Source organism: Pteropus alecto, unplaced genomic scaffold (assembly GCF_000325575.1).
Source record: "Pteropus alecto unplaced genomic scaffold, ASM32557v1 scaffold41, whole genome shotgun sequence".
Taxonomy (NCBI): Eukaryota; Metazoa; Chordata; class Mammalia; order Chiroptera; family Pteropodidae; genus Pteropus; species Pteropus alecto.
The window spans coordinates 3,995-22,661 of record NW_006430464.1 but is presented as its reverse complement, the minus strand read 5'-3'; the positions used below and the strand labels follow the sequence as shown (position 1 = coordinate 22,661).

Genomic DNA, 18,667 nt, shown 5'->3' with positions numbered 1-18,667 from the left:
CCTGTGGTCTGGCAGCAGCCCGTTGTAGGCTCTGTCTACATTTCATCCATTTATGTAGTTCTCATGCCTAGGCCCTATGTCATTCATAGTAAATGTTGCTCACCTTCCTTGTTTAGCAGCACCAGAGAATTAACGTCTGACTTAGCTAAGATTCAGTAGAAGGAGTTTTGGAAAGGATATTGCTTTCACGCTCACTGATTTTCTGAAATATGAGTTTCCTCGGATTACCTATTTTCCTATGTTGTTCAGTTTTGAAAGAGAATTTGGATCTTCAAATCATCACAGGCATGCAGAACAAGAGTTTCTTTCAGATATTTTCATTACTTTCTAAGTCTGTACTGTTTTTAGTTGTCTCTGATGTCTTGCTGTTTTCCTTAGTAGAATAAAAGCTACTTCTCTAAAACCAGCCATACTAACCTTTTCGTTATTAACATTTCATTTTAGTAAATTTTAAAATCAGTAAAAACTAACCGCTCCACCAGGAGTTAAATCCATGTCATTTCTCAACACATTTCTGGAGATTTAATTTGTTACAGAATTATATCTCATGGATGCACTTTGCATTAAGTTCACAAATTGAAAAAGTGGCCCAAGATGTACTATACCCTGTATTTTAATTGTTTATAACATTATGTAATTTATGACTTGAACTTTTATAAAATATCTTTATGGTAATGACAATGTCAGAAACTACTGAAAAACTGTAACCCAGCAAAGAGTTTGTCCACCCTGCAGCTGCACATAGCCAATTACACTGACAGCGGGGTACAGCGAAAGGAAAAAAAAACAAACTTCATTTCTTAGGTACCAATGAAACAGGCAGCCAAAATGCTCAAAGAACAGAACTCCCCGGGGCTGCTTATTGGCAATTGGTTTTCAAGGGTAAAATTGGGGGTAGGGGTTTTCAACTCACGGTTAGCTCATGGGTTATCTTCTGATTGGTTGGAGCTGGAGTTACAAAGAGAGATTTTAGGAGTTCTGGTCATCAATCCTCCTTCAGCCCGGGTTTTACATCGCTGTGGTCAGAAGAGTCCCCAGTTTTCTATCTGGTGGTTTTTTTTTAAGTTCTTGTAAAAACAACAAACAACTCAAGGTATATATCAATGCTGGTATATGCTCTTTTTCCAAAGAGCCCTACTTCCTTCGATATGGGTTCTAGATATTCTCATTGCTACTGGGATGTCATTGCTTCTTTCCTCTCCGCTAGGAATCTCTCTCTCTCTCATCTATCTACATGCCTATCTGTATATATATAACTGCATATTTACATATATGTATATGTCACAAATATATGTATACATGTACACACATCTATATGTATGTCTATATTTATCTATATACTTTTCTAAATCATAACTTTATATTGATACCACCAGATGCAATCCAGCACGACCAGAGGGTTCATTCTAGCCTCCTCTGCAAATTCTCCAACGATAAAATTGGCTCTCATTATATTTACTTACTCCATTAATATTTTTTGATTCTAGAATACATGAAAGAGAAGTTTCAGAATTGTTAATCTATATCACTGTGTAAATCAATCCTACTAATTGGAGTGAATTATTTAGTTGTTTTCTTTTTGTCTTAGCCTAAGCAAGTGTGATCATATTGTGTTCAAAAGTTACTTGGGTTAATTCTTTTTTCTCCATTAGTGTGAGGGAAATATTTGTTTTTGCTTCTTTGTGATTTAGGGTCTCTCCCTTTTTAAAAAATATGTAAAACATTAACATGATTCCCAAAGTAAAAGATATACTCAAGAAAAGTGTATAAATGACAGAAAACCAAATAGGAAATGGGAAAAAAATCTCCTGTAAATTTGGGTCTATTTATGGACCTTCTGTTCTATCCTACTGGTTTCTTCATGCATGAGTGCATCATTTTGATTATAGGAACTTTTTAGTATTTTTCAATGTCTGATAGGACTTGTATCCTTTGTGGCTTTTTTCAGGGTTAGCCTGGCTATTCTTGTGTAAAACCTGTACCGTTACCACTATGACGACTGTACATACTTCAGATGAAATGACTGACTGAATTGTCCCCCTCCAGTAATTCTCCTTTCTGACATCTTTTCTCTTTGTGGCCCATATCAATTTTCTTAGGTACTCACTGGTTGTCTGCTCCCCAGATTTTCCTGAAGATTGGGGATCTTTAATATTCACTAGCATATTTGACGAAGGCTAGAGCACTCTGTGGCACACTGTAGGTGTGCATAATGCACAAACACTTTCTACATACTTTCGTCATTAGATATTCTGGTGGGTATATAGTCATTTCACATTGTGGTTTTAAGTTTTCCATTTTCTTGATAATTAATGAACTTGTACACCTTTTGACGTTTCATTGGCCATTTGATATATCCTTTTTTAAAAAAAGTAGTTATTTGAGTTTTTTTTTTTTCCCATTTCCTATTTGGTTTTCTGTCATTTATAGATTGGTAGGGGTTCTTTATATATTCTGGATGAATCCTTGGTCAAATATGTATAGTAGATATATTCTCCCATTCTGTAGCTTGTCTCTTCATTTTTTTGATGATGACTTTGATGAAAATATATTATTAAATTTAATACAGTAAAATTTACCATTTCTCCCATATGGTTAGTGCTTTTAGAGTTCTATCTAAAACTGTATCTGGAATTGATTTGTGTGTAGAGAGAGGTAACAGTTGAGATTAATTTATCAATATGGATATGCAACTCACCCAGTGCTACTTGCTGAAAAGACCATTTCCCAACTACATTGCAAAGGAAACTTTGTCATGAATTAAATTACCACATATATGTAGGTCTATTTCAAGACTCTTAATTTTGTTTCATTGGTCTATTTGTTCATTCTTGCATCAATACCATACTGCCTTAATGACCAAAGTACAACTTACCGCATTAACAAATTCAAGAAAAAAAATATCAATGTGCCCAAATGGCATCTGACAACATTCAGCAGACATTTCTAATAATAAAAAGTTAATTAGGAAGTGAAAGAAACAACTGAGCCACACAAAGTCTATTTACCTCAAATCTAGAACAAACATTACACTCAATGATTTCTATTAAATTGGAGAAAACAATTAGATGCCTGCTATCACCACTAATCCTAAATCTTATTCTGGAAATTCTATTACCATAATAATAATTAATAATCACTGTAAATATTCAGAAAATTATATCTATTTCAGTTGACATAACTGCCTAGAAAACTAAAAGTCTAGTAAAAAAAACAAACTAAATTTAAAAGATTATTGGCTAATAATGAAAGCTAAGATTGTATCCATATTTAAAATTTTAATGTGACAATATCACCATTAATACAAATATAAGCCATAATCTGGGAGAAGGTAAGGTCATCATTAATACTAGAAAGGATCCCACAATTCTTATGTGAATGTTCTTTAAAATAGGAATATAGGCAAAAGACATGAATTGGCAAATCAGTGTTTAGCAATAAACAGATGTGAAAAGATGCTCAACTATTAACCAGGCATATATCAAAATACATGCTAGAAGTGGGGATATAATGAAATATTTCGCTGGCTGAAGGGGTTGTAAATTGGCAACACAATGATGTTCTCCACTTCTCCAGGAATATCTAGTGAGGTCGAAAGTGAATATTACCTGTGACTGAGCAATCCCCCTTTTTGATAAATACCTCAGAGAAACACTTGCCTATGTATTACAAGAAACACACAGATATTCCATAAGATATTTTTCAATGAGTTGTATATAATGTAAAAATTACCAATAAAAGGCCTATATACATACAATAGAGTTATTGAAATAGGGCTAGAGGTTTTCTAGTCTATTGAAAAGCACCATTAAATTTTTTTTTAAAGAAATTGGCCAGTTGGATAGCATGATGAGCTGCTTTTCTTGCCATACAGACAACCATATATATACTTGCCATAACCCTGACATTTCCATCCTTGAAGCCACCATTTATGGTATGGCAACATCTACCAAAGTGGAATCACATCTGCAATAAGTATTGGGAATAGGAGTTCTATAGAAAAGTCTGATATACATTGGGTTAGAGAAAATGAAACATTCTTTCATAGTGTTTTGATAGGCACTTAATGTGAATTTTCCCCCCCAAGAAATATAGTACACAGAGTTCTCATGCTTGTTTGACCACAAAATCATTCTTCAAGTACCTTTAAGTACTACTGCTCTGTGGAACATACTTTCAGAAATTTCGAGTTAATGTACTGTCTCCAGAAGACCTCTATTAACATAAAATGTAACCATGGAGGCAAAACACATTGACCTATTAGCAAAAATTAATATTATTACAGCAATTATCATACTTTTTCAGTATTACATTTTTGTGTAAACATTGTATGTACTGTTTACAAATTTAAAAAAACAATTTGAAATCATGAGTGGGAAATATGTACTATTCTAGATGGTAAATGTTTATGCAATGACATCTCCCCAATCTGCCCATTCTGAGCAAAATGGACTTGCAGGTATCAAGTCTTAATGTATGGCTGCAAACATTACAAAAGTCTGGTTCAAAATGTGCGACAATACTCATTTTTATTTTGTGAAAGGTTCCTAAGTGTTGAATGCTTACTTTTCATATCTATTGTTCATTCTTTTTGTGAAGCTGATGAAAATAAGCAAAAATAAGAGAATCTAACAGATATTGGGGTTGGATCATGTCACTTCTTCCAACATTGTTACATTGCTCCTTAGAAAACCTAAAATCTGGATACCTAATTAAATCACAACAGGTCAGTCCCCTGGATATTCCTGGTAGATCATTTCGTTTTATAATTGTTTTAACATACTACCGAATTCAATTTACTGAACTTTATTTGGAATGTTTGTATGTATCTTAAGTGATACTGGTCCAGACTTTACTGTTTAGGGGTTATCCTGGGATACTGCATTATAGAATGACCTGCGAAATTTTATTAGAGGTTATCAATTCTTTAAAACTTCTGGTTGCCTGCAAAACTATTAATTCTAGTTTTGAAAAAACAAGATTGTAACTATATTTATATTTTTTCCTTTGTTTATAGATCCGTTCAGGTTTTTTATTGTTTCTTGAGTCAACTTTGATAATCTGGGTTTCTCTAGACAATTCATTCTTTATATTTTTATAAATATTGAAATACAAATAATATATTAATATATATAACTTAAGAATTTTTAAATCTTCTTAATATAGGTATCTATTTCACCTTTCCCATATATAAAGTTATAACTGAGTCATCTTTTTCCTCAATAATTAGTGCCAATTCTATATTAATGGTCTTTTCAGAGAACATCTACTCTTAGCTATTCCATTAATTTCTACTTTTACCATATGGATTACCTTCTGCTACCTATCTTAGCTGGTTTTTTTAAATTATTTTCTGGCTTAAGCCAATGCTTATTATATTTTTTAACACTTTTATCAAGTGTTACATGACAGGCACTGTAGGAATGGGGACTGCATGGTAAACAAGACAAACACTAGTTGCTCAATCCAGGTTATCTGAACGCATTAAGGTAATTAGTTTTCTACCAATGAAAGTTTTGGTGATTTCCCACAAATTTTTATTTGTAGGCATCACATTATCATTTACCAGTAAGAGTCTAAAATTTCAGATATGATTTTCTATTTTAAAAACTTTATTATGGAAATTTTCATATATACGCAAAGGCGAAATAGAACAATGAACCCTATGTATCCAGCTTCAACACTTAGTAATGTTGTCAATTTTGTTTCATCTATCCCTCCCACCTTTTGTTTCTCTGAACTTGTAGAAAGCAAACCATAGACATCATATAATCTTACCCTTGAATACTTCACTATGAATCTCTTGTGCATAAGGACCTACACACACACACACACACACACCCCTCATGTCATCATCATGCCTAAGAAAATGAATAATTGCTTAGTATAATACCCACTCTATAGGTTTACACTTTTACAATAATCTAAATTTTTAAAAATTTATTTGTCCAAATCAGGATTCTATTGATTATATTTTCTTTTCTGTATTCTCGATGCTCTGACATTTAGGGACTTGACCCTGGAGAGACTACCCCTCCCAGAGCTAGCAAATTCCTAGAGACAACAAAGGACTCCACTGCAATCATGCCTTTGTTATACATACCAATCCAAATCCCATATCCCAAATCATCTCCTTTATCAAACTCTCACACACCGAGCTAATATTCCCCCTGCCCTAAATCACTCCAAGGCCAGGTACCAGGCAACTAGGGACCACCCCTATAGCTCAGAGTCTACCAAAATTATTCAGCCTATCCAACCCTTGTCCAGTGTACCTACTCAGTGTTGCCCATTCCTTCACAGGAAAACTTCAGTAAAGGCTCTGAGCATGCTCTGCTGTAACCTATTTTTTGCCTCCCAACAGAACTGGAGGCTTCCCTATGTGGACCTGAGTGGCATGCAGTGTCTATTTCTACTGATCTGAGCATAAACTTCTGTATGACAACCATTTTTGTCTGCCTATCTTACCATACCTGATTAAAACAAATCCTGGATACGTTTTTACAAAAGGGTCCCAGCACATTCCACACACTGTATTTAATTGGTATGTCTCTTAAGTCTCTTGTTAGATTCTGTTTTTAGTCTTGACAGACATTGGTTAAGAAACTAGGCCACTAATTTTGTGGAATTTCCCACGTTCTGGATTTGTTTGCTTCTTTATATCATTTATTTTTTCCCAAGTTTCCTGTAAACCGGTAATTACATTTAGAGACTAAATTATACTTCTGAGTCAATATTTTAGGCAGAAATACTTCACAGGTGGTGCTGTTTACATCCACTGTATCATATCAAGAAGCACATAGCCTGGTTGATCTAATTTACAGATGTGAAAACAGATTAGTGGGTTGTCATTCTGTTCCATCTACTGAAAGCTTTCTATCAATTTTTTACCTAATGGTCTTTGCATCCATTGATATCACCACCAAGATCCATTATTTCATAAATAAAAGGGTGATTTTTCAAATTCTATCATTCTTTTCACTTTTATTAGCTAGACTTCTCTAGTAAAAAAGAACTTCCTTCACCAGCTTTTGGTTGTCTTAAAGTTCATAAAGGAAAGGCAAGACAAGTGCTCCATTTTCCCCTTTTATTAATAAATGTCTTTAATATGCTCTGCAGATGACCAATTGGTCAGAAAAATAAAAGCTATCAAAAGTTATAGTGGGTCCTGACAAAAGGACATATAAGTCCGTTTGAGGGAATACTCACTGGCCAAAGATAGGACAATTTGAACGTTTTAAAAAAAAACAAAAAACTACGATGGATTTAAAAAAAAAATTAGTGCAGGAATTATAATACAGGTGATTTTAAGTTTCCAAATAGCTTTTTTTTTATGTTACCCTTTGTTAATTTTAAATTAAATTTAGACTGAGGCCACAGAATGTAGATTGCAGAGTATCTGCTTTTTAATGAACAAATTGAAAAAGCATTTCTCACTTTCACTATTTTAACAAGACTTGGTTATCTGAATTTCAGTCGAGATGAGTGTTGGTGGAGGGCTTTTCTATATTCACTGTGCCCGTAGTCTTTTATATGAATTTTCAAGAGTAATATAAATAATAGAATTCAGTGGCTTAAAACAACCATTTTATTACATCTCATGGTTTTCTGGGTCAAGAATTTAGGCAGGTGCTCAGTTGGTCGATTCTTCTGTTCTGTATAGCAATCTGCTGGTGGCTGTTCTAGAGGATCCAAAACTATTTCACTCAAATGTCTGGTGTCTTGGTGGGCATTTCTAGAAGACTGGGCTCAGCAGGGTACCTCTCCCTTTCTATATTGTCCTTGAGCCTCTCCAAGTGTCCCTGGGGCAGAGTAGCCAGACTTTTTAACAGAACAGTGTAGGGTCTGAACAGGGTAACTAAAGTAATTTCCAATGAAATTCTAAAAACAGAGAGAGTATCCCAAGAGATGAAGTAAAATCAACCAGTAAAGCCTGGGTTCAGAAACTGGCACAACAGTACTTTTACTATATTCTACTAGTCAAAGTCAAAGTCAAGGGGAAAGGATGTAGATTCCACCCTTTGATGGGGAGGTGGATCAATGAATGTGTCAATTTTTATTCTGCCACAGTATTACCATTTTACAAATGAATAAATTATAGCACAGAGCAGTTAACCATCTTGTTCAATATAACACATGTAGGAAAGTAATGAGATCGAGGCAAGTGTCTTTCCCACATTTGTTATATTAGTAAGATTCGTTTTTAGAATGAATGTGAAGTTCATTAGGTTTGAATGATGGTAAAATACATTAAATTCCCCCATGTATGAAGCAAAAGGGATTATTACACTCATAGAGTGTTCTACAACACAGGACTGAAAAGCCTTCCTTATATTTTTACATTATGAATTTTCAGATGATGGGTAAGGTGTGAATGTTGTCTAAAGGCCTTCTTACATTCCTTGCATTCATAGGGTTTCTCGCCAGAATGAATTCTCAGATGCTGAATAAGAGATGAATTAAGTCGAAAGGCCTTCCTACATTCCTTACATTCGAAGGGTTTTTCACCAGTATGAATGCTCTGATGTAAAGTAAGTTTTTGGCGCAATCTAAAGGCCTTCCCACATTCCTTACATTTATAGGGTTTCTCGCCAACATGAATACTCTGATGTTGTGTAAGCTGTGAGAGCAGTCTAAAGGCCTTCCCACATTCCTTACAGTCGTAGGGTTTAACACCGATATGAATGCTCTGATGTGAAATAAGTTGAGAGTAACGACTAAATGCCTTCCAACATTCTTTACATTCGTAAGGTTTCTCACCAGTATGAATTCTGTGATGAAGAATAAGATGATAACCACGACTAAAGGTCTTCCCACATTCCTTACATTCATAGGGTTTCTCACCAGTATGAATTCTCTGGTGGAGTGTTAGTTGTTGTCGCACTCTAAAGGCCTTCCCACATTCTTTACACTGATAAGGTTTCTCACCAGTATGAAGTTTGTGATGTACCCTAAGGCCATAGCCACACAAAAAGGCCTTCCCACATTCTTTACACTCATAGAGTTTCTCGGCAATGTTAAGCTTCTGATGTCGAGTGAGGTGTGCATACTGTCTAAAGGCCTTTCCACATTCTGTACATACATAGGGTTTCTCACCAGTATGAATCCTCTGATGGAGAGTAAGCTGTCCACGTACTCTGAAGGCCTTTCCACATTCCTTACACTCATAGGGCTTCTCACCAATATGAATTTTCTGATGTACTCTAAGGTCTGGGCCACATATGAAAGATTCTCCACATTCTTTACATTCATACAGTTTGTCAACAGAATGAAGTCTCTGATGTCGAGTAAGGTGGGCAGTCTGTCTAAAGGCCATGCCACATTCCTTACATTCATAGGGCTTTTCACCAGTATGAATTCTGTGATGGAAAGTAAGTTGTTGGCGTACTCTAAAGGCCTTCCCACATTCCTTACATTCGTAGGGTTTCTCGACAAAATGAATTCTAGGATGTGGAGTAAGAGATGTGCGTTTCTGGTATGAGGGCGCTTTCTGAGATGTAATTTTCACTTGACCAAAATATCCCTCTTGTCCTTCAAATTTTCGATTGGACTCCCAATCATTTTTTAAAATGAGGTCCTTAAGGCCATGGTTGTTAATTCCTTCCATTATCTTCCACTGGGATAAGTTAATTTTATAAATGTCATTTTCTGAAGATAACTTTTTGGTCTCATACCTGATCGCCATATCTGAAAGAAAACAAGAGAGCAAACATGTAGTGCCTTTTCCTGACAGTACAAATAAAAGATAACCAAAGTAATTTCCAATGAAATTCTAAAAACGGTTATATAATTTGAGAAAAAAAATCCATAAGGGAACACCAAAAAAAAAGAGAGTTGATTTAAGAACGTGAGATTGGTGATTAAGTACAGGCATATCTCTCTTTATTGTGTCACTTTATTGCGCCTTGCGGATATTACCATTTTTTTACAAATTAAAGGTTTGTGGCAACCCTGCATACGGCAAGTCTACTGGCACCATTTTTCCAACACTTCACGTATCTGTGTCAGATTCTAGTAATTCTCACATTATTTCAAGCTTTTCATTATTATTGTTTTGTTATAGTGATCTGTGATCAGCGATCTTTGATGTTACACTCCACCAGCAAAAAGATTGCAACACGCTAGTCTCACATGCTCGGTAGCATATTTTTAGCAATAAAGTAATTTTTAATTAAGGTATATACATTTTTGAAAACATAATGCTATCTATCGCACACTTAATAAACTAGTATAATATAAATATAACTTTTATATGCACTAGAAAACCAAAAAATTTGAGTGGCTTTCTTTAATGAGATATTTGCTTTATTGAGGAGGTCTGAAACCAAACCTGTAGTATATCTGAGCTATGCCTATAAACACTTTAAGTCAGTGAGACATGGATTGGAATCACTGAGGAACTTATTACAAATATTGAGGTACAGATACCACCTACACCTCTTGGATCAGATTCTACAGTCCTGGGCAAGCCTATATTTAATATTCTCCAGACTCTTCTGATGGAGATTAAAGGTTGAAAATTCATACTGAACTTTTTTCAACAATTTCTCTTTATTCTTAGAATAAAATCCAACTCTGCATATAACACATGATCTCAACAATGTCCTCTTTACTGCTACCAGGAGAGGGCTTCTTTCAGATCTCAGAACATGTCCCAAATTACTTTAATCTCTTAGGACATTTCTGCTCTATCTCCCACAAAGCTTCTGACTGTGCTCTTTGCATGGCTGTCTCCTTCTCATCCTGAGGTCTTAGATTAAAAGTCACTTCCTTTAAGATTTCCAGTCAAGAAGGTGGAGTAGGTAAACGCTGTGCTTGCCTCCCTCCATGACCGCATCAAAATTACAACTAAACTACAGAACCACCACCATTGATAATTGCCTAAAGTCTAACTAAATGAAAGTCCTACAACTAAAGACATACTGAACAAGCCATCTCCAGACAGGTGAGAGGAACAGAGACGCAGAAAGGGGTGATCCCAAAACCACGTGTGGTGGTTAAAAATCAGGAGGGATATCTCGGCTGCAGAGATCCCCCTGGAGGAGCAAAGGGTCCCAGGCAGCGTTGCCAAATGGGAAGGGGGATGGGGAGATGGGAGAAGAAGGGGAAGGGATTAAGAAGTACATTGGTAGTTATGAAGTAGTTATAGGGATGTAAAGTACAGCATAAGGAATATAGTCAATAGGATTGTAATAACTACGGTGTCAGATGGATACTAGATTTATTGGTATGATCACCCTGTAAGTTATATAAATATCTAATAACTAGCGTATACCTGAAACTAATATATAATCGTATGCCACTGTAATTGAAAAATAAAAGTATTAAAAAAGTATTTATATATGTATATAAGATATTATATATCAATATACATTTTTGAAGTTACATATTTATTAATTTTTCTAATTGTTATTCTGCTTATTTTCTTATTTTATTTGTAACTACCTTGCTTTTGTGAACAAAAAGGGGCACTACAATAAATCTAACAAAAAGTAACCCAGTTGGCCTTGACTCACCTGGATATCGTCTTTCTTTCCTCACGACTTTCCAGGGCTCTTTACCTTGCTCCAATAAGGAAATCACATTTGGTTTAGAAATGAAGCATCCTGGTTAGAAGAAAAGAAATGTAAGGTGATATGGAAATAAAAAATAAATTAAAAGTTACTTTGATTCAGTCTTGGTTAAATTTTTAATAAACTGTAAGTCAAATGGTAATTGATAAAAGCTTTTAGAACAAAGGGCAAGATGGTCAAAAAAATTCACATTAAGGTTACATAATAAACAGATTAGAGAGAGACAGAAAAGGTCTTATTTTAATTTGTATTCATATAAATACACCTTGAGAGGCAACAGTATTCGAAAGCACAGCATACCTGGGTACAAATCCTGCCTGTGTGACTTTGGACAAGCATAATCATGAAAATCTTCAGTTCTTTAAAATGACTTTTTCTCTTCTCTTTCTCCTTGATTCAAACTGGCCTTGTACTCGCTTGCTTCGTTTCTTTCCTTATCCTTCCACCTTTGCACATACTGCCCGACCACTCCCTCAATCACTAAGCTCTTAGGACATTAGATTCTGGTCGGCATCGAACAATCTCAGAAACAAAGACTCATGTCTGTTGACCACAAAAAGAGTTTCTTAGGTCAAACTAAAAATACCATCTTGACCTACCCATGAAGGCAGAACAACCCTACCGGCCACATCCTCTCGAAACCAGGCAGAATGATGCCATGACTGACATCAGGGCCGGATGCAACGATCAACTGACTCCTACCCTAGCCCAGACCAATCAGTAGAGCCCACGACCCCAGAGTTTTCTTCTATATAACCTATGCCCTAGAGGCCAATAGGGAGCCAGGTCTTTGAGCACTAGCTCACCTGTGTCTCCAGGCTTGGTGTCATTTCCTCAAATAAACCTCTACTTTCTTTGCTGCAAACTCCTGTCCATGTCTCCTCTGGCCTTGATACGCACAGAGAGAACCCCTTGAGCTCAGTAACATGAGTTACTTCTATGCTTTACTTTCCTACCAAATTGGGAAAATAATAGTATCTATCTTATACAACTGTTAAAGGTTATATTAATTTTTATTTACATCTAAACGCTGTGTACAATACATACTAGGAGCTATGTATATTTTATCAGCTGCTATTTGTTATTATTTTGCTGAGAGGAAAACAATAAGCTTCCTGAAGCATGTCTTAGGATATTCATATAAAGTTAAATGCAAAATTCTTGGATATTTAAATTCTTCTTTTTTTTTTTAGGCGAGGCAACCCTTGGTTGACCTTGCAGACTGTTTTTAGGCAAGGCAACCCTTGGTTGACCTCGCAGACTACAAGACCTTGTCAGCTTACAATCCCTTTATTTTTTTTTATTTTTTACACCTACAGCACCTGGTCTTCCTAGGTGGTCTCTCATTCAAGTACTAATCAGGCCCGACCCTGCTTAGCTTCCAAGATCAGACGGGATTGGGCTTGTTCAGGGTGGCATGGCCGTAGACTGGATATTTAACTTTCAATCATAAGAGTAAGTAAAAGTGAATAAGTTCTTTTGAATTATAAATAAGTCCTGTTGATCCAACTTACCACAAAAATTATGTGTTTTTTTGACAGCCAAAGGGGAAAAAAATCAAGGTGTAGCTATTTTCCTTACAGAGATACCAACCAATAACGAAATATATACAGCAATTTTAAGTTCAAACACAAAGTGAAATCTGATTTCTTTGACACTGACAGGGCTATAAATCACTCAGATTTCAAATCCAGTCCTTCCAATACTAAGGAAGGCCTAAAGACCACTTAAGGATGAAAAAGATGAATATGCTTAATGGAGGTGCTCACTTTCAAATAAAGTTCAAACCATTCCCTTGATAACAGGGACCAAAAATTTAGATAATTTCTTGAAATATATTGCTGAAATTTCCAGAGAAGAAAGTTGACATTACAGAGAACAGAGTCTGTTACCAGAGGCAGATAACTTTACCTAATGAGACCAAGTTGCTGTAGTTCTCCAACATCACGTCTCTGTACAAGTCCCTCTGTTCTAAGTCCAAGTATTCCCACTCCTCCTGAGAGAAGGCTATGGACACGTCACTGAATATCACTGATCCCTGAAATGACAAACCATACAATTAAAATTACAATGCAATTAAAATTAAAGACAATTTGTTTTAAGATGGAATAGATATTGCAGGAAATGGAACAAGCAAGCAAACAGGCTTGGGTTGGAAGGCTGTAACACAGTGAATTAGGAAATGATTGCACCCGAAGCAGCAAGCCTATGTGTTCTCGAAGCATCATATACTCAGGCATATCTTAATTATCCAAAAATGTCAAGGAAAGAAAAAAGCAATTTGTTTTCCAGCTAAATAAACTACTGTATATAAGCCTTCTCCTTGCTATATGTCTCCCTCATAAATTCTCAAGAAATTGAGTTCTTCCACCCTTTACCCTTAAAGAATGGACTTAAAAAAAAAAAAAAAGTTTCCCTGCAATATCTGTTAGGAAAGGATCTGAGCACAATTAAAGAATTCCCTACAAGTTTATTGTTGAATCAGATCATAACATAAGCATTTTTCCATATATGACAGATTCTTTAATGAACTTTTTAATAGCTGGCTATACAATAATCTATAAATGGATGTATGAGATTTAATCATTCTCTTCTACTTAAATATTTTTGGTCTATACAAAATATTTAAGGTCCTCTTCAGTTCTGAGGGTCTACAACTATTCATGTATCTACATGATCTTCTTACCTACTATCATTGTCCATCCTTCACTATATGCATTCCTGTTCCAGAGTTAGAGGATGCTTATGTAGATTCTGGATACCGGTGACCCAGAATCACAAACACATCATTCTAGACAAGCACATTCTGTTCAAATACAAATGGAACCCTGTTCCTGGTGGACAGCTCTTAGGGATTCCCAGAGAAGATTCCTGATCTCTCTATACATCCCTACCCAGTCCTAAAAGCCTCACAAAACATGAGACCTTACCATATGCTGAAGGTGAGGTAAACCAATAGCAAATCTTATCTCGTGTATTTGGAAAACTCAAGTTAGAAAAGGTCAGTTTTCCAGTGAATAGTCAAATTGGGCCCATCCTCTATAATCGACTCACAAGAGATGGTCAAACATCTTTCTCAAGGGATTTAATTTCTGCTCCACTGCACCTCTTAGTAGAAGACTGAGGCTGATGCTGAATGACTTGTTCAAAGAAGACATGAACAATGACTAGAAAAAAGAGGGCTCATAGGATAGACATTACTTTCCTTAAATTCACCCATCACTGGATTTAGAGGAATTGGGAGAATGTTCTTAGATGGGGTTCTGATAAGGAGGAAGTTTCTGGATAAAGAAATTTTCAACGGATCTTAACATGACAGTACTTCCAGAAGGAGAAAGAAAGAGTAACTTACATGGGCCATGGCTTAGAAATTCAAGAACTGGTCAGTCCTCCTTGGGGTTTACTTGCCTGGAGAACCAGAATTCACAGAGGCCAGAGCTAGGGGGAAAAAAGGAGGCCATGAGATTAGATAAGCCTCAGAATTCCCTGAATAATTCTGGTTAATATGTCCTTATCCTCCTCCCCCTCCACCCCCGACACACACACACACACACACACACACACAGATTTGAGGGAATATGGACAAATCTAATCTTTACTTATAAATTTCAGGACTGATAAGGGGCCACATCTTCTAAGGCAGAATCTCTTTCAAAGCCTTGCAGGCCTGCTTGGATTCATCCAAGACAAACAGAAATTCATAAGGACCAACCTTGGCAGCTAGTACCACTGTCAAACTGCTGCAGTGGCAGCCCTGCCTACCTACAGCCAGGGTATTAAAACTTCCAGAATCTTCTGGGCTTCTCACTATTTTAATCAGAATCATCCACACTGCTTTCCTGTATGACTTCATCTGCCATTGTCTTTCCTACAACCTAGGTTAAAGAGGTGTGAATTCCTACTTTCAGCAGGTAGATGAGAACACATATCTATTCATCGAGAGCTTTCATGTGATTGTTTTATATACATGAACTATCCTCAGGATTGCTATGTAGTATAATAATTATCCTATCAATGCAGCGGGTTGAAATTTCACTGCATAGATAGTGGGAAAAAGTGAAATCACTTGCAGAAAGTGATATTTATTTAATAATTTCCTACTGTTAGACATTAATTTATTTAAGGTAATTTCAAAGAACATTCTCAGATACTAGAGTCTTTGAATCTAGACCAGTGGATCTGAATCTTTCTGGGTCATGTTTGATAACCTCATTAAATTATGGACTTCCTCCTCAGAAAAATGGCACATTAAAATATACACAACAATTTTACATATCATTTCTAGGGTTTTCTGGTACCCTGAAAGCCCCAAATGGATTTAAATTACCTTTGGTTAAGAATTTCAACTCCAGATCATTTGGGCATCTCATTTTTTAAAAACTGCAATGACCAACACGATTAGCTTGATATTTGCGTTTTTCCTGATCTATTTAGTTGGATAGGAAATTGTCCTAAATTACCGCATAACAACAACTAGCTAATGCTTATTCAGTACTTGTGAAGTATCAGATACTGTTTTAAGAGGTTTACACATATTTATAAAAACAAAGTTTTCAGAAGTAATGGGAAGTTTCTGCCAAGTAAATATGTGCACACAGGCACTAGGGAGGGGGCCTAGGTATCAATCAAATGGACAGGTCATTTAAAGAGAAGGAAGCAACTGTACCCATGTCCTAAAAAATTAAAATGCATTTCACAGAACAAGAAGAAATTGATCTTGCCTTTTAAATGGACAATAAGTTCATTCCTCCTCCTCCTCCTCAGCGCCCTTTTCTTCGGCTGTGACAGAACCGGAGAAAAAGGGAATCTGAACGGGAGCCCAGCCCAGCTTGGCTAAATCAGGGCACGTCGCAACCACACCTGTCCCCACCAGCCACCATCCACACATATCCACAGTGACGTGACAGGGAGAGCACTGTTGACCCTTAGAGAAAGGCCAGGTCACAGGGACTGGCATCTGACTTCACAGCAGTTTCCCGGAGGGACTCCGCGTTTCTGAAACCGGTCGTTGGACCCCCTCAGAGCTCTGGGTACGTGTGTGTCGCGCGCTCGCTCGCACCCGAGGATGAAAGCGAAGGGAGTACGTACGCCCAGGAGCCAGACTGAGGGGCCCGATCGGTGCTAAAATTCTTTTCCTGCATCGGACTGAGCCTTTTGCCGGCAGTCTTTTCACTGGCGCTCAGACACAGGACGGGGAGCGATTTCTTTGCGGCTGGGCCCGCGCGGATGGAAGGGAGGAGATTCAGCTGTGACACCTGGGTCGCAGGCACAGGGGCCACGGGCACCTTCGGTCACACAAGGGGTTCTGCACCTAACTCAGTCACGAAAACAGCATCACCCACTAGTCCGGGCCTCACGATCGCACACGATCCCCGTGCCACAACCCGGGCCCGTCACGCCCACAGACACACGTTACACCACCGCCGATCTCACGCACACCCCGGCCCCCTCCCCGCTGATGCGGCGCCTCTCCTCTCCTCCCGGCCGCGACACCGTCCCTACAGGTGGCCGGAGCCGATGCTCCGTGCCAGGACTGCGCACCTGGGGCGCCGAATCGCTCTCGTCGCGACGCCCAATAGCAACGCGAGAGCGCGGTAGCGCCGGGGCCTAAAGGGCCGTGCGCAGGGGCTGCTGGGAGCGCTACGTGCGCGCACTCACTGCGCAGGCTCGGCCCGCCCCGGGGGTGGAGCTTCGGGTTTAAAGGGACTTGTGAGTTGCTGGGACTTCCCGGGGGCCAGCTGGGAATTCTGTGACCAGGTACGGCGCTGTGTGTCTGTCTGGGTTTGCGGTGGTTCTGGGTGCGATTTTTTTTCCACTGGATGTGGCTGGTCTGTGTTCGAGACGTTGCGACTGTGGAGACGAGAATGCGGTTTGTGAAGGAGGTTTTATGTCTGGAGTTGTGTGTCAGGCTATGTAGGACTGAAAGTTATAGGAAGCTGTGAGATAGATAATGGGATTGACTGGGAGGCCGTGAGATTGTGTTTCTGTGAACGTGTAATTGCCTCCGAACATTTATGCGGCGCGATTTTGAGAGATTTGTTTTCCTTGGACCTTCTCTGCAGACCACGGATGTGAGTCACTGAGTGCGTGTCTGAAAAACAGCGCACTCGATTGTGTGGCGACTTTTTTGCGCTTCTGATATGTTTATGCGGGACTGTGATGAGGTGGCCCGCGTGATCGTTGTGACCAAGAGCCTCGCGCTCCTGAACTCTGAAGAGTTCCCTCCAGATGCAACTGTTCTTGCACCTTCAAGAAGCATAAACTTTACTGAAGGAAAAAAACTGATTTTTCTGGATAATTATGTATTTGTTTTACATCTAATCACGAGTTTATTGTGGAGAAGAATGTAAGTAAGTATACTTTAAGTTTTCAAAGGGAATTCCTTTGAAACATTTGCTTCTGCTCCAGATTCCCAACAGTGGGCTTTCCCTCTGAGTATTAAGGGGATTTTGTTGGAAAGATTTAAGAAGCCCTAGACTAAGAAAGAAACATCTTCACCTAAAAAAGAAACGATATGGCTGGATCAGACAACCCAGAATTCAGGGAGTCAAATATCTTGGGTTCTAGGATCAAGTAAGAAACTTGTTTAGGACTCAAGGCATGAGTTCTTCTTGACATTACTGGGTTTTATTCTTTTATTTCTCACGGTTCTTTTTTATGGCTTCTATGTCCTTTCTAATGCTTGCTAGCTCTTTATTGAACTTCTCACTAAGTTCCTTAAGCATCCTTATAACCAGTGTTTTGAACTCTGTATCTGGTAAATTGCTCTGTAGCTGGTAAATTGCTCGCCTCCATTTCATTTAGTTCTTTTTCTGAAGTTTTTCTCCCGTTCTTTCATTTGGGACGTGTTTCTTTTTCTCCTCATGCTGTGTTTCTCTGTCTTTGTTTCTATGTCTTAGGCAGATCTGCTATGTCTCCCAGTCTTGGCAGGGTGGTCTTATGTAGTAGGTGTCCTGTGCGGCCGAGTGGCACAGTCTCCCTGATTACCTAAGCTGTATGTTCCAGGAGTGTCCTTTGTGTGGGTTCTTTGTACTCTCCTGCTGTAGTTCAGCCTTGATTGCTGTTGGCCCATCAGTAGGTGGGACTGGCCCTTA

The 18,667-nt window shown here is 37.9% G+C and overlaps 1 protein-coding gene and 1 pseudogene across 4 annotated transcripts; both read right to left on the bottom strand.

Annotated features, from left to right (window-relative positions):
- Positions 1-3,263: 3,263 nt before the first annotated feature.
- ZFP82 (ZFP82 zinc finger protein) lies at positions 3,264-17,207 on the bottom strand. Of its 4 annotated transcripts, XM_025048017.1 has the most exons (6): positions 17,011-17,092; positions 16,295-16,352; positions 14,926-15,011; positions 13,485-13,611; positions 11,517-11,606; positions 3,264-9,687 (listed from the first exon to the last, which is right to left on the bottom strand). In XM_025048017.1, the coding sequence occupies exons 3-6, from the start codon at positions 14,932-14,934 to the stop codon at positions 8,330-8,332; spliced, it is 1,584 nt and encodes a 527-aa protein (XP_024903785.1). In that variant the 5' UTR covers positions 14,935-15,011; positions 16,295-16,352; positions 17,011-17,092; the 3' UTR covers positions 3,264-8,329. The 4 variants fall into 4 exon arrangements, with proteins under 4 accessions (XP_024903785.1, XP_006905033.1, XP_015447354.1 ...); XM_006904971.3 differs by lacking the exons at positions 16,295-16,352; positions 17,011-17,092 and adding an exon at positions 17,115-17,207; XM_015591868.2 differs by lacking the exon at positions 16,295-16,352 and having other exon boundaries at positions 16,885-17,106.
- LOC112482147 lies at positions 12,884-13,002 on the bottom strand (annotated as a pseudogene).
- Positions 17,208-18,667: the final 1,460 nt, after the last annotated feature.

Excerpts from the sequence above, each read along its gene's own strand:
- ZFP82 (XM_006904971.3), bottom strand. Across the intron at positions 11,607-13,484 it reads CAGCAACTTGGTCTCATTAG|GATGCTTCATTTCTAAACCA; the intron begins GTAAAGTTATCT and ends TCTTCTAACCAG. Across the intron at positions 9,688-11,516 it reads GAAAGAAAGACGATATCCAG|ATATGGCGATCAGGTATGAG; the intron begins GTGAGTCAAGGC and ends GTTTTCTTTCAG.